The sequence below is a fragment of the Xiphophorus couchianus genome, chromosome 19, assembly GCF_001444195.1.
Source record: "Xiphophorus couchianus chromosome 19, X_couchianus-1.0, whole genome shotgun sequence".
NCBI classification, from domain to species: Eukaryota; Metazoa; Chordata; class Actinopteri; order Cyprinodontiformes; family Poeciliidae; genus Xiphophorus; species Xiphophorus couchianus.
In genome coordinates, this window is record NC_040246.1 from 18,346 (window position 1) to 41,729 (window position 23,384).

A 23,384-nucleotide genomic window follows, 5' to 3' on the forward strand; every position below is an offset into this window, starting at 1 on the left:
CCAACACGGTTCCCATGGGAACCCGGTTGCTAATGTAGTCAGCCGAGAACGCAGATGACGTCAAAATGCTAAGAGATATATTAATAGTAGCGCCATTCTATAGCGGGCTGCACAGTGGCTCAGTCCGTAAGGTTGTTGCCTTACAGTCAAAAGGTTGTGGGTTCGCTTCCCATAACTACTGTAGGAGTTTGCATGTTCTCCCTGTGCATGCGTGGGTTTCCTCCGGGTACTCCGGTTTCCTCCCACATTCCAAAAACATGACAACAAGGTAAGAGTTCATTGGTCACTCCAAATTCTCCCTAGGTGTGAGTGTGTTCCCCTTAGATAGAAATGGATGAATGGAAAATAAAATTTTTTTTAATGATTTATGTTAATCGCCATATAGAGACCTAATAAATTCAGATGCTTTGACTCGCCAGTAAGCGCTTTGCTCTCCTCCCACAGAGCCTCCTTCCCAGTTTTTTGCCAGGTGACTGTTGAGGAGTTTGTCCATGGACAAACAGCAAACAGGAGCTTTGTTGGGGGGGTTTCTACGGCAAAATTAATAACAACGAATCAAAAGTTATTCAGTTCTTTTTGCTTGATTTGAAAAATATGCACAATTTGATGAATCGTTTTTTTTCCACTGTGAAACCAACTTTTTTTTAGCTAAGGCTAGGCTAACAGACATTAAGGGTGTGAGAAGCTTCTTACCACAAGAAGGATCGATCAGCGATTAGTGCGTCGTTAAGCGCATCATTCAAGAGCGCATTAGTAAGCGGCTGGTGTGCAGCGCCAGCAAACAGCGAGGTGTGAACCGGAAGGAAAACATGATGTCTACCAGGTGAGGGAGGGCCCTGTATATACAGACAGCGCCACAACCAATTAAATTCAGGCACTTGTGTGACGCGTTCAGAGCCCATAGGGCATACTGCCACACAAGTATCACGTTGTCATGTTTATCACTCCTTATGCTGCCCCCTACTGGCCAACCAGTCTAAGTTCACAATGACATTTTTGAAACTTTCACTGCTGGTGTGACATTATATTTCTGCTTTCAGTTTCGGACCTTCAAATGGGGAAAACTTCTCTCTGTCGTAAAGCATGGTTTGGAAGAAAAATTCAAATTCAAAATTCAATTCAAAAATACTTTATTGATCCTAAACAGGGGTCACCAACACGGTGCCCGCGGGAACCCGGTTTCCCCAGGGGACAAAACGGAGACATTTGGAAACTGCTACTTGGATGATTGTACAGCTTCAATACCTCTGAATATAGATTTGATTTAGATTTTTTTTTACTTATCTTTTAAGTCCTTTTGTTCATAGTTTTAAGTCGTTGGCTATTTTGGAAGCAATGTTCTTGACAGCGATGGACGACCCGGATATCCTTTTGAAGCGGACGCCGTTCAGGGAGAGACGGGGGAGCTTGCAGACCTCCATCTCCCACTGGACCAGGTTCTCGACCCGCCCGTCGCTATGGACGCAGAGGAGCAGGAAACTCTCTTGCTGTTCGTAGTCGCAGTTGTTGGCGTCGAGCACCTTGCGGATCTCCCTCATGATGTCGCAGGGCTCCATGGAGCTGGTGGTTCTCATATTCCAAGTGAATCTGAGGGAGCGGGGCTTACCGTCTTTCATTTCCCCTTTCTGATCCCCAGGTACATGGCGACTGTGGGGAGAAAGACACGGAGGAGAGCTTGGCTTAGAATAAATTAAAATCCTGCTGGGATTGTTTGCAACAAATCTTTCACAGAAGTGACTTTTTGTTTCTTTTAGGGGCGGCAGTGAATGAAACTATAAAGTCTAATAAAGCTGAAGTTTTTCTTACTGTGACCTGAGCCGCTCTGAGCTCAGTTTATCTTTATGTCACATTTAGGTTGCAGCACAAAGCTGTGGAGCCTTTAACTAGACAAAATGTAGTCAACAGTCATTACAGCTTTTTTTATTTTTTGCTTGTGAAACCAACTTTTATTTTATTCCAGTTTAACGGTAAAGTTAAATCTTGTTTTAATAATAATAAAAAACGGTTTTAAATAATCTATTAGCATATTTACTCTCTCGTTACTTTTACTACATTTTGTCTGTGACTTCCAAACTGAGAAAGGGGAAGTAAAAGAAAGTAAAACAGACTGAAGCCATCTCTGAAAAACCCAGAATATCACTGCAACATTAAGATTTGATTCACTGTACATAAATACATTTTTAAAAAGTTCTTTAACTGTCGATAAGATGTTTGAAACATAAACTAGTGATGGGTCCGGTAACACCGATGCGTCGGCGCATGTGTCAAGCTCATAGACCAAAATCAGCGTCGGTGCGCGTATCGTTTTCAGCAAGTCACGTGACCGATACAGGAACTGTTTCGAAATGACACTGGTGCGCCAAACTGTTTATATATGGAAGCCAATCTGTCAACGGGATGCATTTGCCAAAATAATTCTCGATCTTTTACGGTACAGCGTCAACTATGGAGCCTCAAGGCAAACGAAAGGTTTGGTAGTATGGGGCCATTTTAATCTTACGTCAGAAAATAAGGTATTGGTTCTCACTTCGTAGTTGTTTCATCCGGTTCTTTTCAGTTTCTACTCGATCTATCTGAATCCAAATTCAGCTGAAACCGACTCTTAGTTTACTTTCATATTATATTCCGCAGGTTAAGTTTTGCATGTTTCTCCTTTGAAATTATACATTTCATAATTTTATTCTTAAATTACCCTCCATAAATAAAAATCTTTAGGCAGAAAAAAGGGAAATAAAGACAATCCCGCTATAAATAAATACACAAAAGACATTTCCAGCAAAACACATCCATAAAGATCTGCGTACAAAATATAAAAGACAAAATGTAAGTTATGTGAACAATATAGAGTGTCACTAAAATCTGTTTTATTTAAATAAATTCACCTCCTCAATGCTGAGGCATAGGGCATCAGAATGAAGTCACAGATACACCTGGATAAACTCAGGTATACAGCCAGTCTACAAATTACTCAGCTGCTTTTTATCAATTATTTCATATAAATGTTTTGTTTACTTCATTTTTTCTACAGCAGGAGAAGTTGTGTCAAAAAAACGGAACAGATTAAATTTCAAAATTTTAGAAAAAACTTTTTTTTTTTTTAAATGAAAATTTGTGGGAAAAAACACCAACAAAAAAACCCCCAGTCCACAAGCATCCTCATTCCAAACACGATCGCTTTCATTTTCATCACTTGGTTCATGTTCACATTACTTATTGACTGTATCGAAGAATATCAAATATATTTTGATTTTAACTGAAGATATGACATTATACAATATATAATATACGATGAAATTAAATGACTTAAATCTTATTGTATAGACTAGGTCATCAAATCAGTCTGTGAACTGCGTTGCCTGTAGGGATTTTTAATGTCCAGCAGGTGTCAGTATTCAGTGACACAGTATAGACGCGGTATCAATACAGTTTTGCTTTGGGTCAAAACGATACATGACGCCTCATTTACCCATCACTAACATAAACATCTTCATACCTGACAATTGGAGATTAAAAACTTATTTCTGATAGGAAATGACAACAGCATCTCAAAAGATAATGTAAGAATTTCAAAGTAACTAAAGTACTTATAACATTCCTCAATAATCAATTAAAAAAATATTGACTGACTTTAAAGCAGTCAAACTTTTTTAAATCTATTTTTATTTCTGATCAGCTCTTTCCATGTTTCCTCATGTAGCAGAAGCTCCACGTCTTCTTACTAATTTATAAGATCAAAGGGATTCCTTCAAAACATGTATTTTACATAACAGTATAAAATCTTTTTGTAACTTCAGTATTCTAATGTATATTAGTTTTATTTGAAATAAATCTATTTTGTTTGTCTTTTGTGTCGTTTTGATTTGAAACCCCAGTAATTATTGACTTAACATTTAAATCTATTTATTTAGTAAATAACACAAAGAAATTCTGGTCGTTTCTTCTTCTCTGGCTTTACAAACCAGAGAAGAAACAAACAAACAAAAAAAAACATTTCTACTTTTCATATCCATTTTTCTTTTAAATGACCAAAATTTGACATTTTAAAATAGTTTTTACTAAAAGCCTCCACCGCTTTCTGGGTTTTTCATAGATCATGTAAAGGAATATTTTTGGAGAATCTCAACAGAAACCGGAGACATTTCAGCAGAATTAAAGCAGACTTTGAATCTTCAGCTAGCATGCAGCGTTAGCAGAGCGGCACGTCACACAGCCATGCAACCGCAGCAACAAAGCTGCAACAACACACTGCTGCAACTCCTACACACTCAGGGCAAAGCAGCGCGGGCCTGACGCTACATGGGAAGCGGTGTGTGTGTGTGTGTGTGTGTGTGTGTGTTGGGGGGCAGCAGGTATAAGCTCACCTTGAGCCCTCAAGTCTCCCGTTTCTCTCAAACTCGGTTGAGACTCTGAGGCGCCGTGAGAAAATTCACACGGGGAGTCAGAGGAGAAGAAAACAACAAAACAGATTGTGGATTGTGCACAACACAAATCATTTCTCACCAATTTCAGTGAATGGAAGAGAAAAGAAAAGAGAAATAAAGTGTGTGACGGAATACGTTAGCGACGGTGTGAGCCACCACCAAACGTCACTGAGCAGTGAGCTCAGTGACGTGAGCAGTCAGCGTTTGCTGCCTCAAGTTAACGTTAGCTTCCAAGTCTCAGTTTCTTACAATGTAATGTTATTTAATTGCATTTCACAAATTACTTCAGGAGCATAACGAGGTGCAAAGCGTTTGTTAGCATGAGCTATTTTCACAAAACCCTTCAAAGGTGAACGTCGAACGTGTTTGGAGATTTGAGGACATGAGCTAATTCAAGCGACACCGGTTTCCTTGACCGGTGGTTCCGTTTGGCAAGCAAAATAGCCGCTACAAACTCAACCCCTACCTTCTCCGAAGCTTGACTTTTTTGGTTCAAACTAGCTTCAACCAGTCTGCATTTATACGTCAAATAAATGCTGCTTTTAATCCCGCTGGAAGTGACAGCTACTGGTTCATGGGCAACGCACGTGGTGTTGTTTTCAACGGAAGTGACGTGAAAAGGCCCGGATGATGATCACCCGGTGACGTCAAAATGCTAAGAGTTATATTAATAGTAGCGCCATTCTATAGCGGGCTGCACAGTGGCTCAGTCCGTAAGGTTGTTGCCTTACAGTCGAAAGGTTGTGGGTTCGCTTCCCATAACTACTGTAGGAGTTTGCATGTTCTCCCTGTGCATGCGTGGGTTTCCTCCGGGTACTCCGGTTTCCTCCCACATTCCAAAAACATGACAACAAGGTAAGAGTTCATTGGTCACTCCAAATTCTCCCTAGGTGTGAGTGTGTTCCCCTTAGATAGAAATGGATGAATGGAAAATAAAATTTTTTTTAATGATTTATGTTAATCGCCATATAGAGACCTAATAAATTCAGATGCTTTGACTCGCCAGTAAGCGCTTTGCTCTCCTCCCACAGAGCCTCCTTCCCAGTTTTTTGCCAGGTGACTGTTGAGGAGTTTGTCCATGGACAAACAGCAAACAGGAGCTTTGTTGGGGGGGTTTCTACGGCAAAATTAATAACAACGAATCAAAAGTTATTCAGTTCTTTTTGCTTGATTTGAAAAATATGCACAATTTGATGAATCGTTTTTTTTCCACTGTGAAACCAACTTTTTTTTAGCTAAGGCTAGGCTAACAGACATTAAGGGTGTGAGAAGCTTCTTACCCCAAGAAGGATCGATCAGCGATTAGTGCGTCGTTAAGCGCATCATTCAAGAGCGCATTAGTAAGCGGCTGGTGTGCAGCGCCAGCAAACAGCGAGGTGTGAACCGGAAGGAAAACATGATGCCTACCAGGTGAGGGCAAGTACACCCAAGTACACCTCGCTGCAACAAACAGAAAGGGGCGCGGACGGACCACTGTCAGTCTCATACCTTATATGGAAATGTGACTTTTTCATTCCGTAAATGAAGGGGGCGCTAGTGACACTATTTCCTGTACCGACCTTGTTATAATAATTATACTAATAATAACGTATTTTATTTGCCAACGCCTTTTAAAACACCCAAGAAGACTTTCAACATTAAAAATACAAATTAAATAGCAAAGCAAAGAAATGGCTACAAAACGTGATATGTCACGTGGTATGTCTGTCACGTGGTAAGTCACTTTTTTATTTTCAAATCTGTATTAAATCTTTATTTAAAATTATATTAGTAACAAACAATCTAGAATAAGCAACAATAAGGAAACATTATGGAGATGTATTTATCTATCCTTACACCCAATCTATCTCAAACAAAAGTAATAAAACATGAATCAAATCAATATTTTGGAGACAAATGTACATTACATTAAGAGCACATTTATCCATCCATTAATTATCATGAATTATCATTATAGTGGGGTCATGAGGGCTGCTGACCCTGGACATATCGCCTGTCCATATTATTAGTTGAATATGGTCTCAAAACAACAACATTGTTGGTTTTTACCACATGGGATAGTTTATCGTCTGACAATACATTCAAAGTGTTTAATCAGTTTTTGTTTTGTTGTGTTTTTTCTTTAGGCGATGCTGCATCTGTGGGTCATGATTGTTCTTCTAACTTACACACCGGAAATGCACGGCAGCCCTGACGGAAGATAGAAGGCAACCGGAGATTTCTAGATTTTTCTGTGGCCTGCAACGTAAGGAAGCTGCTGGAAAATGGGCCCTGGGACCTGACTCTCCCTGTTTTGCACACACAATGCTACGAACTGAAGGCATTTGCTCGCTTTTCTTGTTGGTTTCTTGGGCTGATGGCCGAGAGCTGCAGTGAGTTTTAACATGAATACAGAGTGGTTATACTGTGTTGGTTTTGTTCTCCACGTTAAACTTTCCTTCCGCTGTACTCTTAAGAGATTGTATGCAACACTATGTAAAAACAAAGGATTTTAATAAATATGCAAGAGGAGAAAACGTTGCGTTATTTCTTGGTGGTTCCTAAATTCACCCAAACCAATCGTTCTGGTTGCAGTGCTTTTGCAAAAGCATTCAGTCATTTTCACATTTTGTCTTGCTACAATCGCAAACCTTTATTTTATTTTATTTTTTGCATTTTACTGGAATTTTATGTAACAGATAAAAGCAAAGCAGCACTTAAAATGTGAAGTGGACGTATGAAAATGTCAGCGTTTCAGATGGTTGGGAAACAAATACATCATCATCAAATGTTAACTGTTAGGTTTAACGTTTAGGAAAACTGGAGAATAAAAGACTAAAATCAAAAAGATTCATGTACTGTTTGGCTTTATGGCTTTTCTTTTTGTTTCATAACTCGGCATGGTGACTTAAAGGTTTGTAGCTTCTGTCTTGGTTCTTTGTTGACCACTGTGTAGCGGTCAACAAAGAACCAGACTTAATCATTTTATGTCTTGTTTTTTTCGGGTGTTTTTTTTCATATTTCTCAGTCGTTGCAAAAATATTTCAGCCAAACTCTTATTGTAATAGATTATTTTGCCGGTAATGTCCGTCTCATGTCTTCATGCCGGGCAGCTGGACGGTGTTGCTGGTGAAAGCCGTCCTGACTGGCGCCGTCTCTCTCTGCTCACTCCTCCTGTTTGTCACTCTGGTTCACAGCAACTGAAGAAGCAGCAGGCCGTAAAAAAAAAACAACCTTCCACAGTCTCGGCTCAAACTGGAGGAAAGGTTTCCATAAGCCAGAGTCGGAGCTGTGAAGCTTCAAAGGCGATCGGTGTTGGCTACTTGGAGTTGACCGACTTGATCCACCAACTGGTTCAGCTTCCAGTTCTTCCAGTTTGTTTCATTGGTCATGAGTCCATGAGGAAAAAGAGCGTTCTCTGGGTAACATTTCTACCCAACCCTTCAGTGAATCAGTTGAAGCTAAGGGTCGAAGGTCAACATCAGAAAACTTCTTCAGTGTGACTGGCTTGTGTTTGTTTTTAAGATGTGAATTTTGTATTTATGTAACTACAAATGAATTAACACTAAAAAAACATTTATTTTAAACCTGTTCTCCAGTTTGTGCTTTGAGCAGTTATGAAGTTCTATTAAAAATGTGGGCGTTCCTTTAATATATAACGTTTCCAAAAATGATTATGGTTCAAATAAAAAGACTCCAGAAATAACAGATTGAAAGAAGAACATTTTATTCAACTCAAGAGTTACAGCACTGATGAATTTTGTGTTGTGGAGCATTAATGATGAAAACAACAACAAATAGAAAACAAATCTGCCTTCTAACTATTTATTCTGACGTTTTGTTTTGGCTCTTGAATAATCAGAATCTCGTCTCCACCCAGGCACCAGAAACCTCGCTGTCCACTTCTCGAGTCACTGATGTTTTAATGGACAGGAGAGTCGAGCTAAAGAAACAGAAGAACAAATTTGAGAAACGCAGAGTTGAACGCACGTCATTAAATGCTGAAACTTTGCTGAGATGTCTCAGCAGCTTCAGTTTCTGCTCACCTACCTGTTACATCCAGAGTAATGGTGTCAGGTGAGGTCCATCTCCCCAGCGGTCGGTCTGCCTCAAACCTGTCACAACGGGGGGGAATTTAATGAGAACTGTTTACTGCACTGTATGTATAAAAGTGTTTTAGCGTTGCTCACTGTAAATAAACTTTTTGCACGTTAAAATTTGTTTATTTTTTTGCTTATATGATCTAACAGGAAGGAAAACCAAGGTTTCAATTCTTGGATAATTAAGAAAATAATCTCAACTATAGAATGGCTGAAAAGTTAAGGTTGTAAAAAATATATTTAGTACCAGCAGATGGTGTGTAAACCTGGGGCCACTGGATCGTCTGCCTTTTTTGGCAGGCAGAGTATTTTCGTTTTAGTCCTCAGTCCTCTCTGTCTTCTCTCGCCTGATTGGTCCAGTGATGCTGGCGAATCATCACATGATCAGACACACATTCCTTAATCTCTGTCTAAAGCACGGATTATTGGAAGAGACTTTCTGATCAAAGTCATCATCATGTCCTCACCTTTCCCACAATCTCTTCCAACCAGTAGAACAGCAGGTGGAGCAGGTCTTCTGCTTTAATTGTTGGTCAACTCCAGTCATCACATGAGTTCACAGAGAAATGAAATAAAGAGAGAAGATAAAGTTAAGGAGGAAAATATGCATGAACAGCAGACAGCTTCTAACTTTCAGCTCAGCTCTCTGCAGCTATATTTGAAATGATTAGTTATGTTGCGTAGATAGAAATGTTCTTACTTTTTTATGTCAACTGGGTTCTCTTATCTTCCTCCACCTGACTGGTGGTGTTGAAGGTGGAGGATTACAGGCGGCGCTGGTCTTCTGCTTTAATTGTTGGTCAACTCATGTCATGTGACATGAGTTGATGTAGAAATGAAATCCAGAGAAAAGACAACAGGGTTAACAAATAGAATATAGGTGGACAGAAGGAAGAACAATTTTGAAATTTGAGCTCAATTTCATCCATATTTAAAATGAAAATAAGTTTTCTTACTTTTTTTTGTCAACTGGGTTCTCTTATCTTCCTCCACCTGACTGGTGGTGCTGAAGGTGGAGGATTACAGGCGGAGGAGATCCAACCTGGGATGATCAGAGAATCAGAAATCTGAGAAGCCTGAAATTGGGTCGAGTATTTTTTTAATGTCTATTCTTCTTTTGTGATTTTTCTGTGTTGTAACACATGAACATGCTATTGGCCATATAAACTATTTGTTTCATGAGATTAATAGTTTATCTACATAAAACTTTACTCCACATGCTCTCCATTTCCTTTCCTCTGATCCTGTTCTCTAGTGTCTCTCTGAATAAAAGCTCTTAATTAAATCCTTCAATCATAAATTCTGTCTATGTTCTCCTTTGTCTTCTAATTTCTTATTGTCCTGATGCTTTAATTTGGTTTCTGATACAACGTATTGTCAGGCAAGCATTCCTTACTTAATGTAAATTTTAACTCTATGTGGTTGAGCACTTTGTAAATTACTAATAACTTCTATTTCTATTTTGATTTAGTAAAGCTGATGGTCCCCACCACCAGTAGGAGGCAAGCAGTATCATGTGAATGTGGAAAAACTTACAAGCAGTGTGAAAAACAAGGGGTCCAGAAGGACAGGAACCACATGGACGACGACGAAAGGATCCAGCGATGAGCAGCTAAAACCTGAAAGATTAAAACCTTGGAGAGTGGATTAGTGGAGGAACAGAATAGAATAATTTACTATATCGGAGAGCACCGCGTGGGGAAGAACCGCTATTTCACCCTGAAACATGGGGAAGATGAGAGGAAGACACAAAGACGAAGAAAACTCCGGTGCAAGGTGCTACCTAAGGCTTCCTGAGTCCTGCCAGAATCCTCAACATCTAAAATGCTACATCTAGCAGCGGGATAAAGAAAAGCCCCGGTGTAACGCGCTACCTAAGGCTTCCACAGGCTTGCTAGAAATCCATTGGCTTTAATAAAACAAAAAAAAAAAAAAACAGAGAAATGATGATATGTCCTAATGTGACTTCCCACATAGGTCCTCAGTTTTTACGGATCCCAATCTAATCAGAGTCACTTGAAACGTAGCGAGGTCTAAACCACACGTGTTTGGAACTCACTCTTGCTGTAGTTCCACCAGATGTTGAAGGTGTCGGTTCCTCTTCTATGTCCTTTTCAGTCTCCATCCAGAAACGGAAGTCAGGGGATGACAAAGTTGGATTTTCACAGTGTGTTGATGGTGAAGGACTGAAAACGTGGGGTGACAAAACGGGATCTTCACAGTGCGTCGATGGTGAGGGACTGACGTCACGGGATGAGAGAAAAAGATCCTCTTGCATCGTCCCTCGTGAGGGACTGAGGACAGGGGATGACAAAACAGGACGTTTACGTGGCATTCTATGCGAGGGACTGAGGACGGGGGATGACAGACCAGGATCCCCACACGACGTCCTTGGTGAGGGACTGAGGATAGGGGATAACAAAACAGGAAGTTTATGCGCCATTCTATACAAGGGACTGAGGACAGGGGATGACAGACCAGTATCCTCACACGCTGTCCTTGGTGAGGGACTGAGGACAGGGGATAACAGAATAGGATCTTCATGGTCTGTCTTTCGGTATGGAATGAACAGAGGGGTTGATGGAATGGGCTCGTCCTCCCATTCTTTACCATATCTCCATGCCATCCTTCTGCCGATACTTTGAAGGACCTCGTCCCAAATGGGATCTTCATTATACTACTGTGCCGTCTTGGCTGGGAGCTCCTCTTCAGCAACAGTGTCTCTAGTCCTCTTGGCTGGGGGCTCCTCTTCAGCAACACTGTCCCTGGTCCTCTTGGAGGGGAGCACATCTTCAGTTTGATTCTCCCTGACCCTCTTGGCAGAGGGCTCCTGTTTAGCATCATCACTATTCCTGGTCCTCTTGGCTGGGAGTTTCACTTCAGTAACACTGTCCCTGGTCTTCTTGGCAGGGAGCTCCTTTTCAGCAAGAGTGTCCTTGCTCCTCTTGGCTGGGGGCTCCTCTTTAGCAACAGTGTCCCTGGTCCTCTTTCCTGGGGGCTGCTCTTCAGCATCACTGTCGTTTGTCCTCTTTCGGTTTATGCCAGTCACAGATGTCGCATGAGTCACGTCCTCTTTCGAACCTACCCGATCGCTAGGCTTGGATGGTGTGTCATCCTCCTTCGCATCAACCACCTTCTTTGGAATTCTAATGGCACGGCAAAAAGTCACTAAATTTCTCCAACCTGCCAGAGGTTGTGGCGAGGCACTGATAGGAATGGAGTCCTCTGGACGCAAAATGGGCTCTTCCGGTTTGTCAAAGCTGGAAGGAAGCACTGTACCAGAACTGAGCTTTAATGGTGGGTTGTCCTCCTTCGCAGCATCCACCTTCTGTGTAATGCTCCTGGCGCGGCCAGAAGTCAAAGAAGCCCCGTCCTCTTCCAAACCTACCTGATGGTGTTGCGAGGTGCCAATAGGTCTGGAGTTCTCTGGACGCAAAATGGGCTCTTCCTGTTTGTCAAGTCCAGACGTGAATTCAAGTGAAGTACAAGGAGCCGTGTCTTCTTCAGGCTTCTCAGCTACCCCAATGTCTTTTATGTATTTGAAATTTGGGGGAAGAATCTCAAGAATCTCAGAGCGCAGCGACGCAGCACTGCCACGGTCCACAGCGGAGCTCAGCTGATCAAGCTTCGAATTGAGATGTTTCAATGACTGTTTAAGCACTCCTATGCCCCACAGGAATTTAATGTTTGGTGCAAGGACCTGGACAACCCGAAGTCTGGAATAAAAGTCATCCTGATCTTCATTATTAGCCTCGTCTTCACTGGAGCTGGTAGTAGAGCTACCGCTGGAGCTAGTAGTAGAGCTACCACTGGAGCTAGTAGTAGAGCTACCACTGGAGCTGATAGTACAGGCATTACCTACCTCATCTTCACTGGAGCTGGTAGTAGAGCTACCACTGGAGCTGGTAGCACAGTCCACAGACTGCGGAGGTGAACTACACCTCAACCCCTCTCCGTAGTCTTCAGAAACCATGTCGGTTTCATTTGACCACACCTTACCGTGTTCCTTACCATTGTCTGGAAGTCCCTCCAACTTTGGGGATCCATCTGCTGGAAGCGCCATGGTCTGAGCTGCAAAGAAAAAAACAAAGCAAAAAAAGCTATAATTCAGGATCTAGACCTTCACAAAAGTCCAAAGCAATGTTTTGAGGGAACTAAATACCAACAATACAATAACCCAGGTTTGTGAATGTGTTTGTTTTTCTTGAATATATTTAATTAACAATATTATTGCTATGCCATTGTATTTGATTATACAATAAAGACGGGAATTAAGAGATAAAACAAATATAGCTTATCTTTAGTCACAAAAAAACAGCAAAAAATACAAATTTACATAAAAACCAGAACACACTCTAAAACTCAATGATCAAACATGTATGGAGCATCGCCACTCAGACAAACGAACTTGCAGCTTCATCTTGGTACCAATCAATCATTAAAGACAACAAATCAAATTTAGACTTATTGGCAATTCATCCCTAACCATAAACTATTAAACATTTGGAAACATAAATTAAAGAGCTATACACTGTGTTTAGAATGTCTTAATAGCTAATGAAACACCTGTAATCTTAGACTGTGCCATAAGTGTGAATAAAATAAGACTGCAACAAGTTACTCAGTTTACCTTTATATAACAACCCATCCTCACAAATCTTTGATGCTCAGGTACATTTGATCATTCTTAACAATAGCCAGGGATAAGATATGTGATCCATTCATAATTATTACACTTAAGTCACTGCTTACACAACTTTAATACTTTAAAAGTATCAAAGTTTAGAAATATATGTTTCCAATTGCATTTGTAAATTACCAAAATGTTAATTGTAGTTAATCAAACTAAATTCCTTTGAGCTCCACAATTTTTCACAATCACAAAGACAGCAAGTCTGACACCTCATCAGTACTACCTTCATACTCCCACAAATAGCCAACAGCAGAAATGTAAACCTGTAAAATTAATTAAGTTTAAAGACTGGGGATCTAAATAAACAGGCCAACATAAGTGGCCTTTCCTCCGTTTCCAGGGGCTCCCTCCTACAAAAATAAAACTGTTTATTTGGTTAAGAAATCCATATCCAGTGTTAAAATGGCCATTATATTTTGTCTGGAGATAAGCCAGACAAAATCATTAAAATAATAATCTGCATCCCTTATGTGTGCATGATGCCTCAAACATGGAGCAAAACACTGTTTTTCTGGTCTTGAGTAATTACAATAAACTAAATAATTGAGTTACTTTGTGAAATCAAGGTACACATTGATTGTTCTTTAAAGATTTTTCTAAGAATAAAGTTGTGTGTTATTTATTCAATGTATCCATGGAGACTACAAACATTTTTTCAAACCAAAACAACTCCAGTCAGCATTACTGAAATTTTCCAGAATTTCAAATAACTAGCATATAAATCACAAAACAAATTCAATTAACTCACAAATACGTTGCACCCCAAAAATGCAATTATATTTTCCTAGACAGAGAGTTTTAATTTCCAAAAACTGAACACCAAAGTCATCAAAGCTGATTTTTTATTTTTTTTTTTACAAAGAAATCCTTATTTTCTTTGTTAAAATCAGCTTTAATTGATGATAACTACTGTATGTCTATACACGATTCATTGCCTATTAATGTTCTATCATTAACAAACACACACACACACACTTATAATGCTTATTACTGGGGCAACAGTGGTAGGAGTTTGCTCTGCAATGGTCCGCGTCTGTCGTTGTGTCCTTGAGCAAGACACTTCTCCCACCTTTAGCTGGAGTTTATTGCTGGCACGATATAACATCTGTGGCTACAATCCATTAGCTTAATATCATCAGTGTGTGAACGTGTGCATGAATGGAAATTTTATGCAAAGCGTCTTCGAGTGTCCTAATAAACCGCTAGTCTGATGTGATTACCATGGAAACCAAGTATGTTTGTCAGGGCATTTTTCAAAAAATAACGGTCAAAACCTAATATTAAATATTTAACGTATTTCATTTAGCGTATCCATGGAAACTGAATGTTTATCATGGCATTTTTCAAAAAATAACGGTCAAAACCCATACTAATTTTCCAGAAATTTGACGTTAATTTAACTGATTTGACTATAATTAAGTAAAATACATATATTTCATAAATCACTACACCACAGTTTAACATTCCTGACATTTCCAGCGAAATTCAGTTCAGAAAAAGCCTCATTAGTTAAGAACGATCTATGCTAGCAAAGAATGCTACTAGTCTTTTTTTTCTACAGCAGTCAGTATTTCTTTAAAACACACACACACAAAATAAACTAAACAAGTCACTAATGTCTTAGTAATAACTTGCTTTCGTTTATTAAAAATAAAAGAACGATTTTAACCTTCCAGCCGGTCACCCTGTTGGTGCTTCTCCTGGCCAGGAACCGTCTTTCGCAGGTTTCTTATCCACGGGCTTCTTCAGCAAGTGCGTATTTCAGCAAGCGCTTCTTTAACAAGTTTTGCACAGCAGACTTTTCAACAAGCTCAAACCTTCCGAGGCTGTAAAGGCTCCTTCAGGTGTCTCTCTCAAAAGTCCCGTCGCAAAGGGGAAAGAACTCAGAAGGTCAGCGTCATTTATAGGGTTGAGGACGCTAACGTCGTTTCCATGACTTTCATTGACGAACGCACGCACTGGTGCGTCAGAGAAATCGGACTACAAATAATGCAGGTAAAGCAAGTATCGCGTTGTCATGTTTATCACTCCTTATGCTGCCACCTACTGGCCAACCGGTCTAAGTTCACAATGACATTTTTAAAACTTACACGACTGATGTGACATTAAATTTCTGCTTTCATTATTAACTATGTCAGTTTCGGACCTTCAAATGGGAAAAACTTCTCTCTGTCATTTGGAAACTGCTACTTGGATAATTGTACAGCTTAAATACCTCTGAATATAGATTTGATTTAGATTGTTTTTAACTTATCTTTTAAGTCCTTTTGTTTATAGTTTTAAGTTGTAAGGTAAGATTTAATTGGTCTCTAAATTCTCCCTAGGTGTGAGTGTGGTTTGGAAGAAAAATTCAAATTCAATTCAAAAAAACTTTATTGATCCAAAACAGGGGTCACCAACACGGTTCCCATGGGAACCCGGTTGCTAATGTAGTCAGCCGAGAACGCAGATGACGTCAAAATGCTAAGAGATATATTAATAGTAGCGCCATTCTATAGCGGGCTGCACAGTGGCTCAGTCCGTAAGGTTGTTGCCTTACAGTCGAAAGGTTGTGGGTTCGCTTCCCATAACTACTGTAGGAGTTTGCATGTTCTCCCTGTGCATGCGTGGGTTTCCTCCGGGTACTCCGGTTTCCTCCCACATTCCAAAAACATGACAACAAGGTAAGAGTTCATTGGTCACTCCAAATTCTCCCTAGGTGTGAGTGTGTTCCCCTTAGATAGAAATGGATGAATGGAAAATAAAATTTTTTTTAATGATTTATGTTAATCGCCATATAGAGACCTAATAAATTCAGATGCTTTGACTCGCCAGTAAGCGCTTTGCTCTCCTCCCACAGAGCCTCCTTCCCAGTTTTTTGCCAGGTGACTGTTGAGGAGTTTGTCCATTGACAAACAGCAAACAGGAGCTTTGTTGGGGGGTTTTCTACGGCAAAATTAATAACAACGAATCAAAAGTTATTCAGTTCTTTTTGCTTGATTTGAAAAATATGCACAATTTGATGAATCGTTTTTTTTCCACTGTGAAACCAACTTCTTTTTAGCTAAGGCTAGGCTAACAGACATTAAGGGTGTGAGAAGCTTCTTACCACAAGAAGGATCGATCAGCGATTAGTGCGTCGTTAAGCGCATCATTCAAGAGCGCATTAGTAAGCGGCTGGTGTGCAGCGCCAGCAAACAGCGAGGTGTGAACCGGAAGGAAAACATGATGTCTACCAGGTGAGGGAGGGCCCTGTATATACAGACAGCGCCACAACCAATTAAATTCAGGCACTTGTGTGACGCGTTCAGAGCCCATAGGGCATACTGCCACACAAGTATCACGTTGTCATGTTTATCACTCCTTATGCTGCCCCCTACTGGCCAACCAGTCTAAGTTCACAATGACATTTTTGAAACTTTCACTGCTGGTGTGACATTATATTTCTGCTTTCAGTTTCGGACCTTCAAATGGGGAAAACTTCTCTCTGTCGTAAAGCATGGTTTGGAAGAAAAATTCAAATTCAAAATTCAATTCAAAAATACTTTATTGATCCTAAACAGGGGTCACCAACACGGTGCCCGCGGGAACCCGGTTTCCCCAGGGGACAAAACGGAGACATTTGGAAACTGCTACTTGGATGATTGTACAGCTTAAATACCTCTGAATATAGATTTGATTTAGATTTTTTTGTTTACTTATCTTTTAAGTCCTTTTGTTCATAGTTTTAAGTTGTAAGGTAAGATTTAATTGGTCTCTAAATTCTCCCTAGGTGTGAGTGTGTTCCCCTTAGATAGATATGGATGAATGGAATAAACAAAAAATTTTTATGATTGTACATTGTAATAAAATTCAGGTGCTTTGACTCGCCAGTAAGCGCTTTTCTCTCCTCCCACAGAGCCTCCTTCTCAGTTTTTTGCCGGCTGACTGTTAAGGAGTTTGTCCATGGACAAACAAGCAAATAGGAGCTTTGCTGGTTTTTCTATGGCAAAATTAATAAACAAACAATGAAGTAAAAGTTATTCAGTTGATTTTTGTTTTTTTTGCTTGATTTGAAAGATATGCACGATTTGATAAATGCCTTGTTTTTTATTTTTTTAAGTTTTAATGGATCTAGTGGCCTTTATTTGAAAGGGCAGCCAGAACCTCCTCCTTGCCAGGCCCTCCCTGCCACAGCACCTTCACTCCAGTTTGCCTCCTCAGTTGGCCCCATGAGGAGTCGACCCTGAGGGGTTCTACGTCGAACCAGATGTGCATGCATGTTCTGGCAGGGAAAAAGCATAAATAAGTATTAGAATAGAATAGAATAGAAGTACTTTATTTATCCCAGCAGGGAAATTACTTCGCAGTTACAGCATAGAGACAAGAGACAAGACACAATAACAACGTCCGGGTGTTGAGTCTGGAGTTTGGCTGCGTTAGAGCTGATGACATCACAGGCCACAGCTGTATCAACTGATGGGGGAATGTAAACAGCGATCAAAATGGCGGACGTAAACTCCCTTGGTAAATAGCACGGCCACATTCCCACAGCCAGAAGTTCAATGTCCGGGTTACAAATCTGTTCCTTCACATGAACATGACCGGGATTACACCACCTCTCACTCACATAAAGTGCAATCCCGCTGCTCCTCTTCTTCCGACTCTTGGGAAAGTCCCTGTCCCCCCGCACCAAGGAAAATCCAGGGACCTCCACGCTGTAGTCCAGAATAAGCGAGTGCCACCAGGTTTCCGTGAAGCAGAAGATACTGCACTCCCAGTACTCCTTCTGGGTCCCAACCAGCGCCGTGAGTTCGTCTGTCCAATTTACCAAAGACCTCAGGTTCCCCACAATAATCGCCGGTACCGCTGGCCTTAAATGCGCTGTCCCCTCCTCCACCTCCGTTTAACTCCAGACCTGCAGCCCCGTCATCTCCTCCGGGACCACAGGCCCGTCTTCGGGCAGCAGCAGAGGCCCACACAGCGCAATCAGCCGTTCACGCAAGCAAACAATGAGAGGTTCTCCGCAACCAAGAGTATAAAAAGTAGCAGAAGAACACGGAGAACAGAACCACATCCAGCCATTGTGGAAAGCCCAACTGATGATCCATGGGTTCTTCAAGCACGGATCCTTAATCGGTTACAGCAAATATACACAGACAAACACACACGACGGGAGCTGCGTCTGCAGGCAGCCAGCTGCGCCGGCGCCATCTTGACGAGAGATAAAAGAATTAAAAATTAAATATAAATATTGTTTTAATTAATAACATTATATTATCATTACACTGGATTTATGACTTTTTTTTCACTCAGCATGCTCTGAAGAAATACCACATTCATATCATTCATTATGAAGTAATGTAGAATATGATCATGTTTAGCTCCGTTATGTTGCCCACACCGTCTGGAAAGCAAGACAAAACAACGCGTTACTATAGGCGGACAAAAATACATTGTTTTTGATATTAAAAAATGTAACACAATTATTGATGACAAGAAACAACACATATTGGTGTAATCGTTGATTAAACAAAATAATAATATGAAAACATAACCTTTCAAATAAACTCACAAGTAAATGAACTTTGATAATTTTGATAACAATCGTGTTACAAAAATAAGTGCAATTTGTATTTTTTCTTCTTTTTTTTGGCAGGGTAGACAAAATCAAATATGAAGCCCCCATTTGCGGTGATTCATAGAATTACTGTCCTTCTCGTCCCCGCAATGTTATGGTAACTTCGGCTGGATAAACCTGAAAAATATATTTAAACTTACCTTTCGCCAAAGTATTCCAAAGAGTTACCGACGTAATGATCCTAGCTCTTTGTCGTCAACAAAGTTTAAATGTCCAGAAGGTGGAAGGTGATTGGTCGAAAGTATATGGAGTGAAAATAGTGTCAAAAAGAAGTAAGCCAAAGGCCCACCGGTACATGAAGCGCGCACCAATTGGCTGGTAGAGGGGGCTTACTTTGGATTACTTCGCTCCCCCCGCTCATGCAAAAACGACGCAAACGGGGCCGATTTTTCATGGAGTAGTGAATGGAGGATGCTTAGATCGCACTTTAGCACATTATTGTAGTTTATAGGTTTGAAATTGTTTATCTCAGGGTCTCGAAGACGCGACCTTGTGGGTCGCGACTTTCCTCTGCCACTTTGTGAAGCCGCTCACAGAAGCGCAGAATCTACGTCGGAATTTTGCGTCGTGGATTTTTTAGTATTTTTTCTATTGTTCCACCTTTACAAACATTTTACTGATTATTATGTATAGTTTATAATATGTATCAGTTTAAATTAAGTTCAGAGCGCAAAAGGCATATGTAAATAAAATCAAAGTCACAATATCTACCTACATAGTAATACGAACCTATGAGAACTTAAGCCTTCTGACACCTCAGTGTAACTGCACCTGTGTTAGGCTGCCCTTTGACCTCACAAAGGCTAGCCTGAAATCCCACAGGGGTCAAAGTTCACTGATTCTGTGAACAGCATTTATTCACAGAAGAACACACTTCCACTTATAAGCAATGGTATATTAAGTTCAAGTGTATTTAGTAATATACACTGGAAACAAAAAATCACAATAAAAAATACACAAGCTTTCTAAATAGGTGAGATTGATATGTGAGAAAACTTTCAGATACTACATAGTTAAACTTTGAAGCAGGCATCGCTGGCCTTTGTGCTGAAAAACATTTTCATAAAATTTTTATTAAAAAACATTGCATTTAACTCTTTCAGTCTGAAAGAAGTGTAGTTTTTACTTACAAAGTACATTTAAAAAGTGGTATTTGAAGTGGAATTTAAATTAAATGTGCTGCTTTTGTATTTGTACTATAACTTTACTGAGAGCTGAGAACATAAAAAAACCCCAAATAAATAAACTGTTGCACTTTAACATACAGCTGTGTAATCGTTTGTCTTGTTGGAGTTTTGGTCAACACTTCTGAGTCAACAGCGATCATTTCTGACCCGTGTACGCCCCGTGAGGCCGGTAGCGCTCATCCAGCGGAGCCTTGAGGACCTTCCGGCTGAGTCTGTCCAGCGCCTCCCTCTCGACGCTGCCGTAGATCCTCAAGTCGGCGGCTCCCCCAACAGCTTCCTCCATCCGGTTCTGGTTCCAGCGCATCAGGCCTTCCAGCAGGTAGGCCTGGAAGTGTGCAGCACTGGCGCTGGTCCCTGCAGTCCAAAGGAAATGTCCATCCATCCATCCATTTTCCGGTCACCCTTGTCCCTAATGGGGTCGGGAGGGTTGCTGGTGCCCATCTCCAGCTACGTTCCGGGCGAGAGGCGGGGTACACCCTGGACAGGTCGCCAGTCTGTCGCAGGGCCCAAAGGAAATGTATTCAGTTTAAAACAAGAGGAGAGAAGCAGAGAGGAAACATTAAAAAACATTTAAAATATTAATGGGCTACCTGGGATGAAGCGGTTGAGGTGGAGGTGGAAGGACTCCAGGGAGGTGGAGCCACAAGCTCAGCGGTAGCAGCAGAGCTCCACACCACCTTTCTTGAGGGTCCCTGTCTTCAGGTGGAGGGGGAAGCCCTCTGGGTCCTGAATGCAGGCGATGTGTCGCCGCTGGTCCAGCCAGACCTGCTGGATGCGCTCGTGGTCCAGCAGCGGCACTCCCACAGTGTCCTTCCTGCTCTCGCAGTCCAGCTCGTCGATGAGCGCCTTGATCCTTGCTCCTCAACTTGTGAGGCCACAGTGACCATTTCCTGGTCATCTTCCTCCTTAAAGAAATCCCCAGCAGCAGCAGCAGCATCTGTAAAATAAAACACAATTAAGCACACATCATCAACAGGCAGGTTGCAGGCTGAGAAGAAAGACAGAGAAAATGGCATATATATATATATATATATATATATATATATATATATATATATATATAATGAGTTGATTTGTATAATGTGTGTGTGTGTATCTGCAATGGACTGGCGACCTGTCCAGGTGACCCCGCCTCAGCTGGAATGGCACCAGCACCCCTCCTGACCCCACTAGGGATAAGGGTGTTAGAAAATGGATGGATGAATGGATATATATGCATGTACATGTATGTGGGAGCACTGGGAGAAGACACAGGAGTACTTATTTTGATTTTCACAGATTGTCTGTAACATACTGTAATGCAAAATAGTGGCATTTAGAACAAATACGGAAGTTACATACTGCAGCTTGAAGATACCGAATGACAGTTATAACCTATTGATTCTCTGCCATATTTGAAATATTTCAACATAATTAACTAACAGGATTTATTTTTTATTATCATTTTGCTAAACAAATGCCAAAGAAGTAATTGGTTTCTGTCAGGTCTAAATACCTATTAAAACAATTTAAACAAACATAGGAAAGACAAGAGAGTTAAATTCTTTGTTCTCGCGAGGAGAACGGACAGAGATGTGCTTTCAGTTACAAATCTCCTACCGCTCTGAAAAACACATCTCCCGCTCCTCTGTTTTATTGATTTTAGGAACCCTGCCACACGGGGCGCTGCAACTCTAAAATGGTGGAGGGGAAAACAATTCACATAGTTGCAGCGCTAAATGATAATCACTAACTAAACACATGTTATCTACAATCTAAATCCTTCTTGCTCCAGGCACGGCGTCGAATGGGACACGTTGTATAGCTTCAAAGCAACGGCTTTGTAGCACAAAGAACAAAGCAGAGTTTCCTCCAGGGTTGTAAAACTCAGCTGGGAACAACTAACACCTCTATTTCCCAGGGAGTCCTTTAGGAAGGAATCAAAGTTATTTAACACACAGAAACATTACTTATACTAAGAGTAAAAGAATAAGAGCATATAAGTAAACATTATCTAAATGTAACTACAAGGCTACATGATACAACGAATATTTGATAATTACTAAAAATACGATTTACCCAACAGTTTCCCAAAAAGCTATAACTGAAGTCCTGTGTGCTTCAAAAAACACAGTCATAAGAAATGGCAACATTGCAACTCCAAGTGATGGTATATGGGGAGAGCTCAGTAAACAACTTGGTGAAAAGCTAACACCAAAGAGCATGACGGGAACAGATAGCAGTGAGAGTGACACTCCTTTTGACCAAAGGTCCAAATGTCTCCTTTACAAAACAAAGGCAATAAAACTTTTAATGTGGAGCTCCCATTTGAAGAGTGGATGCATATGATTCCAGAGAGAGTCACATACAAAAAGGACATGTTTAGAAAAAAGGGCATACACCGTTTTGAAGAGAGGCACATGGACTCATGTTGTGAACCAGGGAATCTGGAATAAAATTAAAAGTTCTTGCACTTTTACATTTAAAAGAGCCAAGGTGTCCCAACCAGGTGTCGTCCTTCATAAAAATAAGAGGTTTCTGTAAAGAGTGCAAGGGGTCAACTGTACATTACATGTGAAAAGGAACCAGACATGCAGTGCCCAATGGTGCTTCGGTGTGTGATGGCAAACACGGATGAATCCCTGCACACGGGGTTTTCAAAGAGACCATTGTCTGGAAGACTGCGTGCAAAAGTTAAAAAAGAACTTTGTGAAGGTAGACTGCAGCCACATGTGTGGAGAGCATCACAGGCAGGAAAACTGATGGACTTTGGAGACCTGGAGCCAAGTCATCTACCAAATTTAGCAACCAACAAGAGCAACGTGAATCTGAAATGGCTCATAAAAACCCAATCTTGTCACTACAGGCAATAAAATATAGTTGTCCTCACAGTGGAAGTATTGGTGACATTGGATTAGACAAATTCTTCTGTCACTACTGGAGTCCTACCCAAATGATGATGTGCCAGACAGAGAAACACCCTACTGTTGCTTTTGATGCAACTGGCTCAGTTGTAAAAAAGCCTGTCAGGCAAAACGGCTTATCTGGACACATCTTCCTGTATCAAGGAGTTTCAACAGGAAGCGACAACTCCCACATCCCTGTGGTTCAAATGCTGTCAGAGAGACATGATGCCCAGGCAATCACAAGATGGCTGTCAGAATGGATTCGCGCTGTAGCACCAGTCCAAAAGAGGCCACTTCAGATTTTTCTTTACCTTTACTTGGTGCTTTAGTTAAGGCTTCCCCACATCTGTCTGATTTGAAGAGCTATGTAAATGAGTGCTTCGGTGTTCTGCGTTAAAACAAATGCAGCGAACTACCCCCATGCTTCATCCGAGTGGATGTGGCACACCTGATCAAAATCCCAGTGGGATTGTTTGAGGAAAAAACCTCATTGGGTGAAAGACATCTACGTGCGTTCAAT

The 23,384-nt window shown here is 40.8% G+C and overlaps 1 protein-coding gene and 1 long non-coding RNA gene across 3 annotated transcripts; both read right to left on the reverse strand.

Moving 5' to 3' along the window:
- Positions 1–1,269: 1,269 nt before the first annotated feature.
- On the reverse strand, positions 1,270–5,922 carry LOC114134658 (MAP/microtubule affinity-regulating kinase 3-like). Its single transcript, XM_028001381.1, has 2 exons — positions 5,702–5,922; positions 1,270–1,647 (listed from the first exon to the last, which is right to left on the reverse strand). The coding sequence occupies exons 1-2, from the start codon at positions 5,905–5,907 to the stop codon at positions 1,302–1,304; spliced, it is 552 nt and encodes a 183-aa protein (XP_027857182.1). The 5' UTR covers positions 5,908–5,922; the 3' UTR covers positions 1,270–1,301.
- Positions 5,923–8,103: 2,181 nt separating this feature from the next.
- LOC114134659 (uncharacterized) lies at positions 8,104–11,748 on the reverse strand. Of its 2 annotated transcripts, none has more exons than XR_003593438.1 (5): positions 10,037–11,748; positions 8,968–9,542; positions 8,748–8,865; positions 8,451–8,515; positions 8,104–8,343 (listed from the first exon to the last, which is right to left on the reverse strand). It is a non-coding gene; the product is annotated as an uncharacterized LOC114134659 (long non-coding RNA). The 2 variants fall into 2 exon arrangements; XR_003593437.1 differs by having other exon boundaries at positions 8,447–8,515.
- Positions 11,749–23,384: the final 11,636 nt, after the last annotated feature.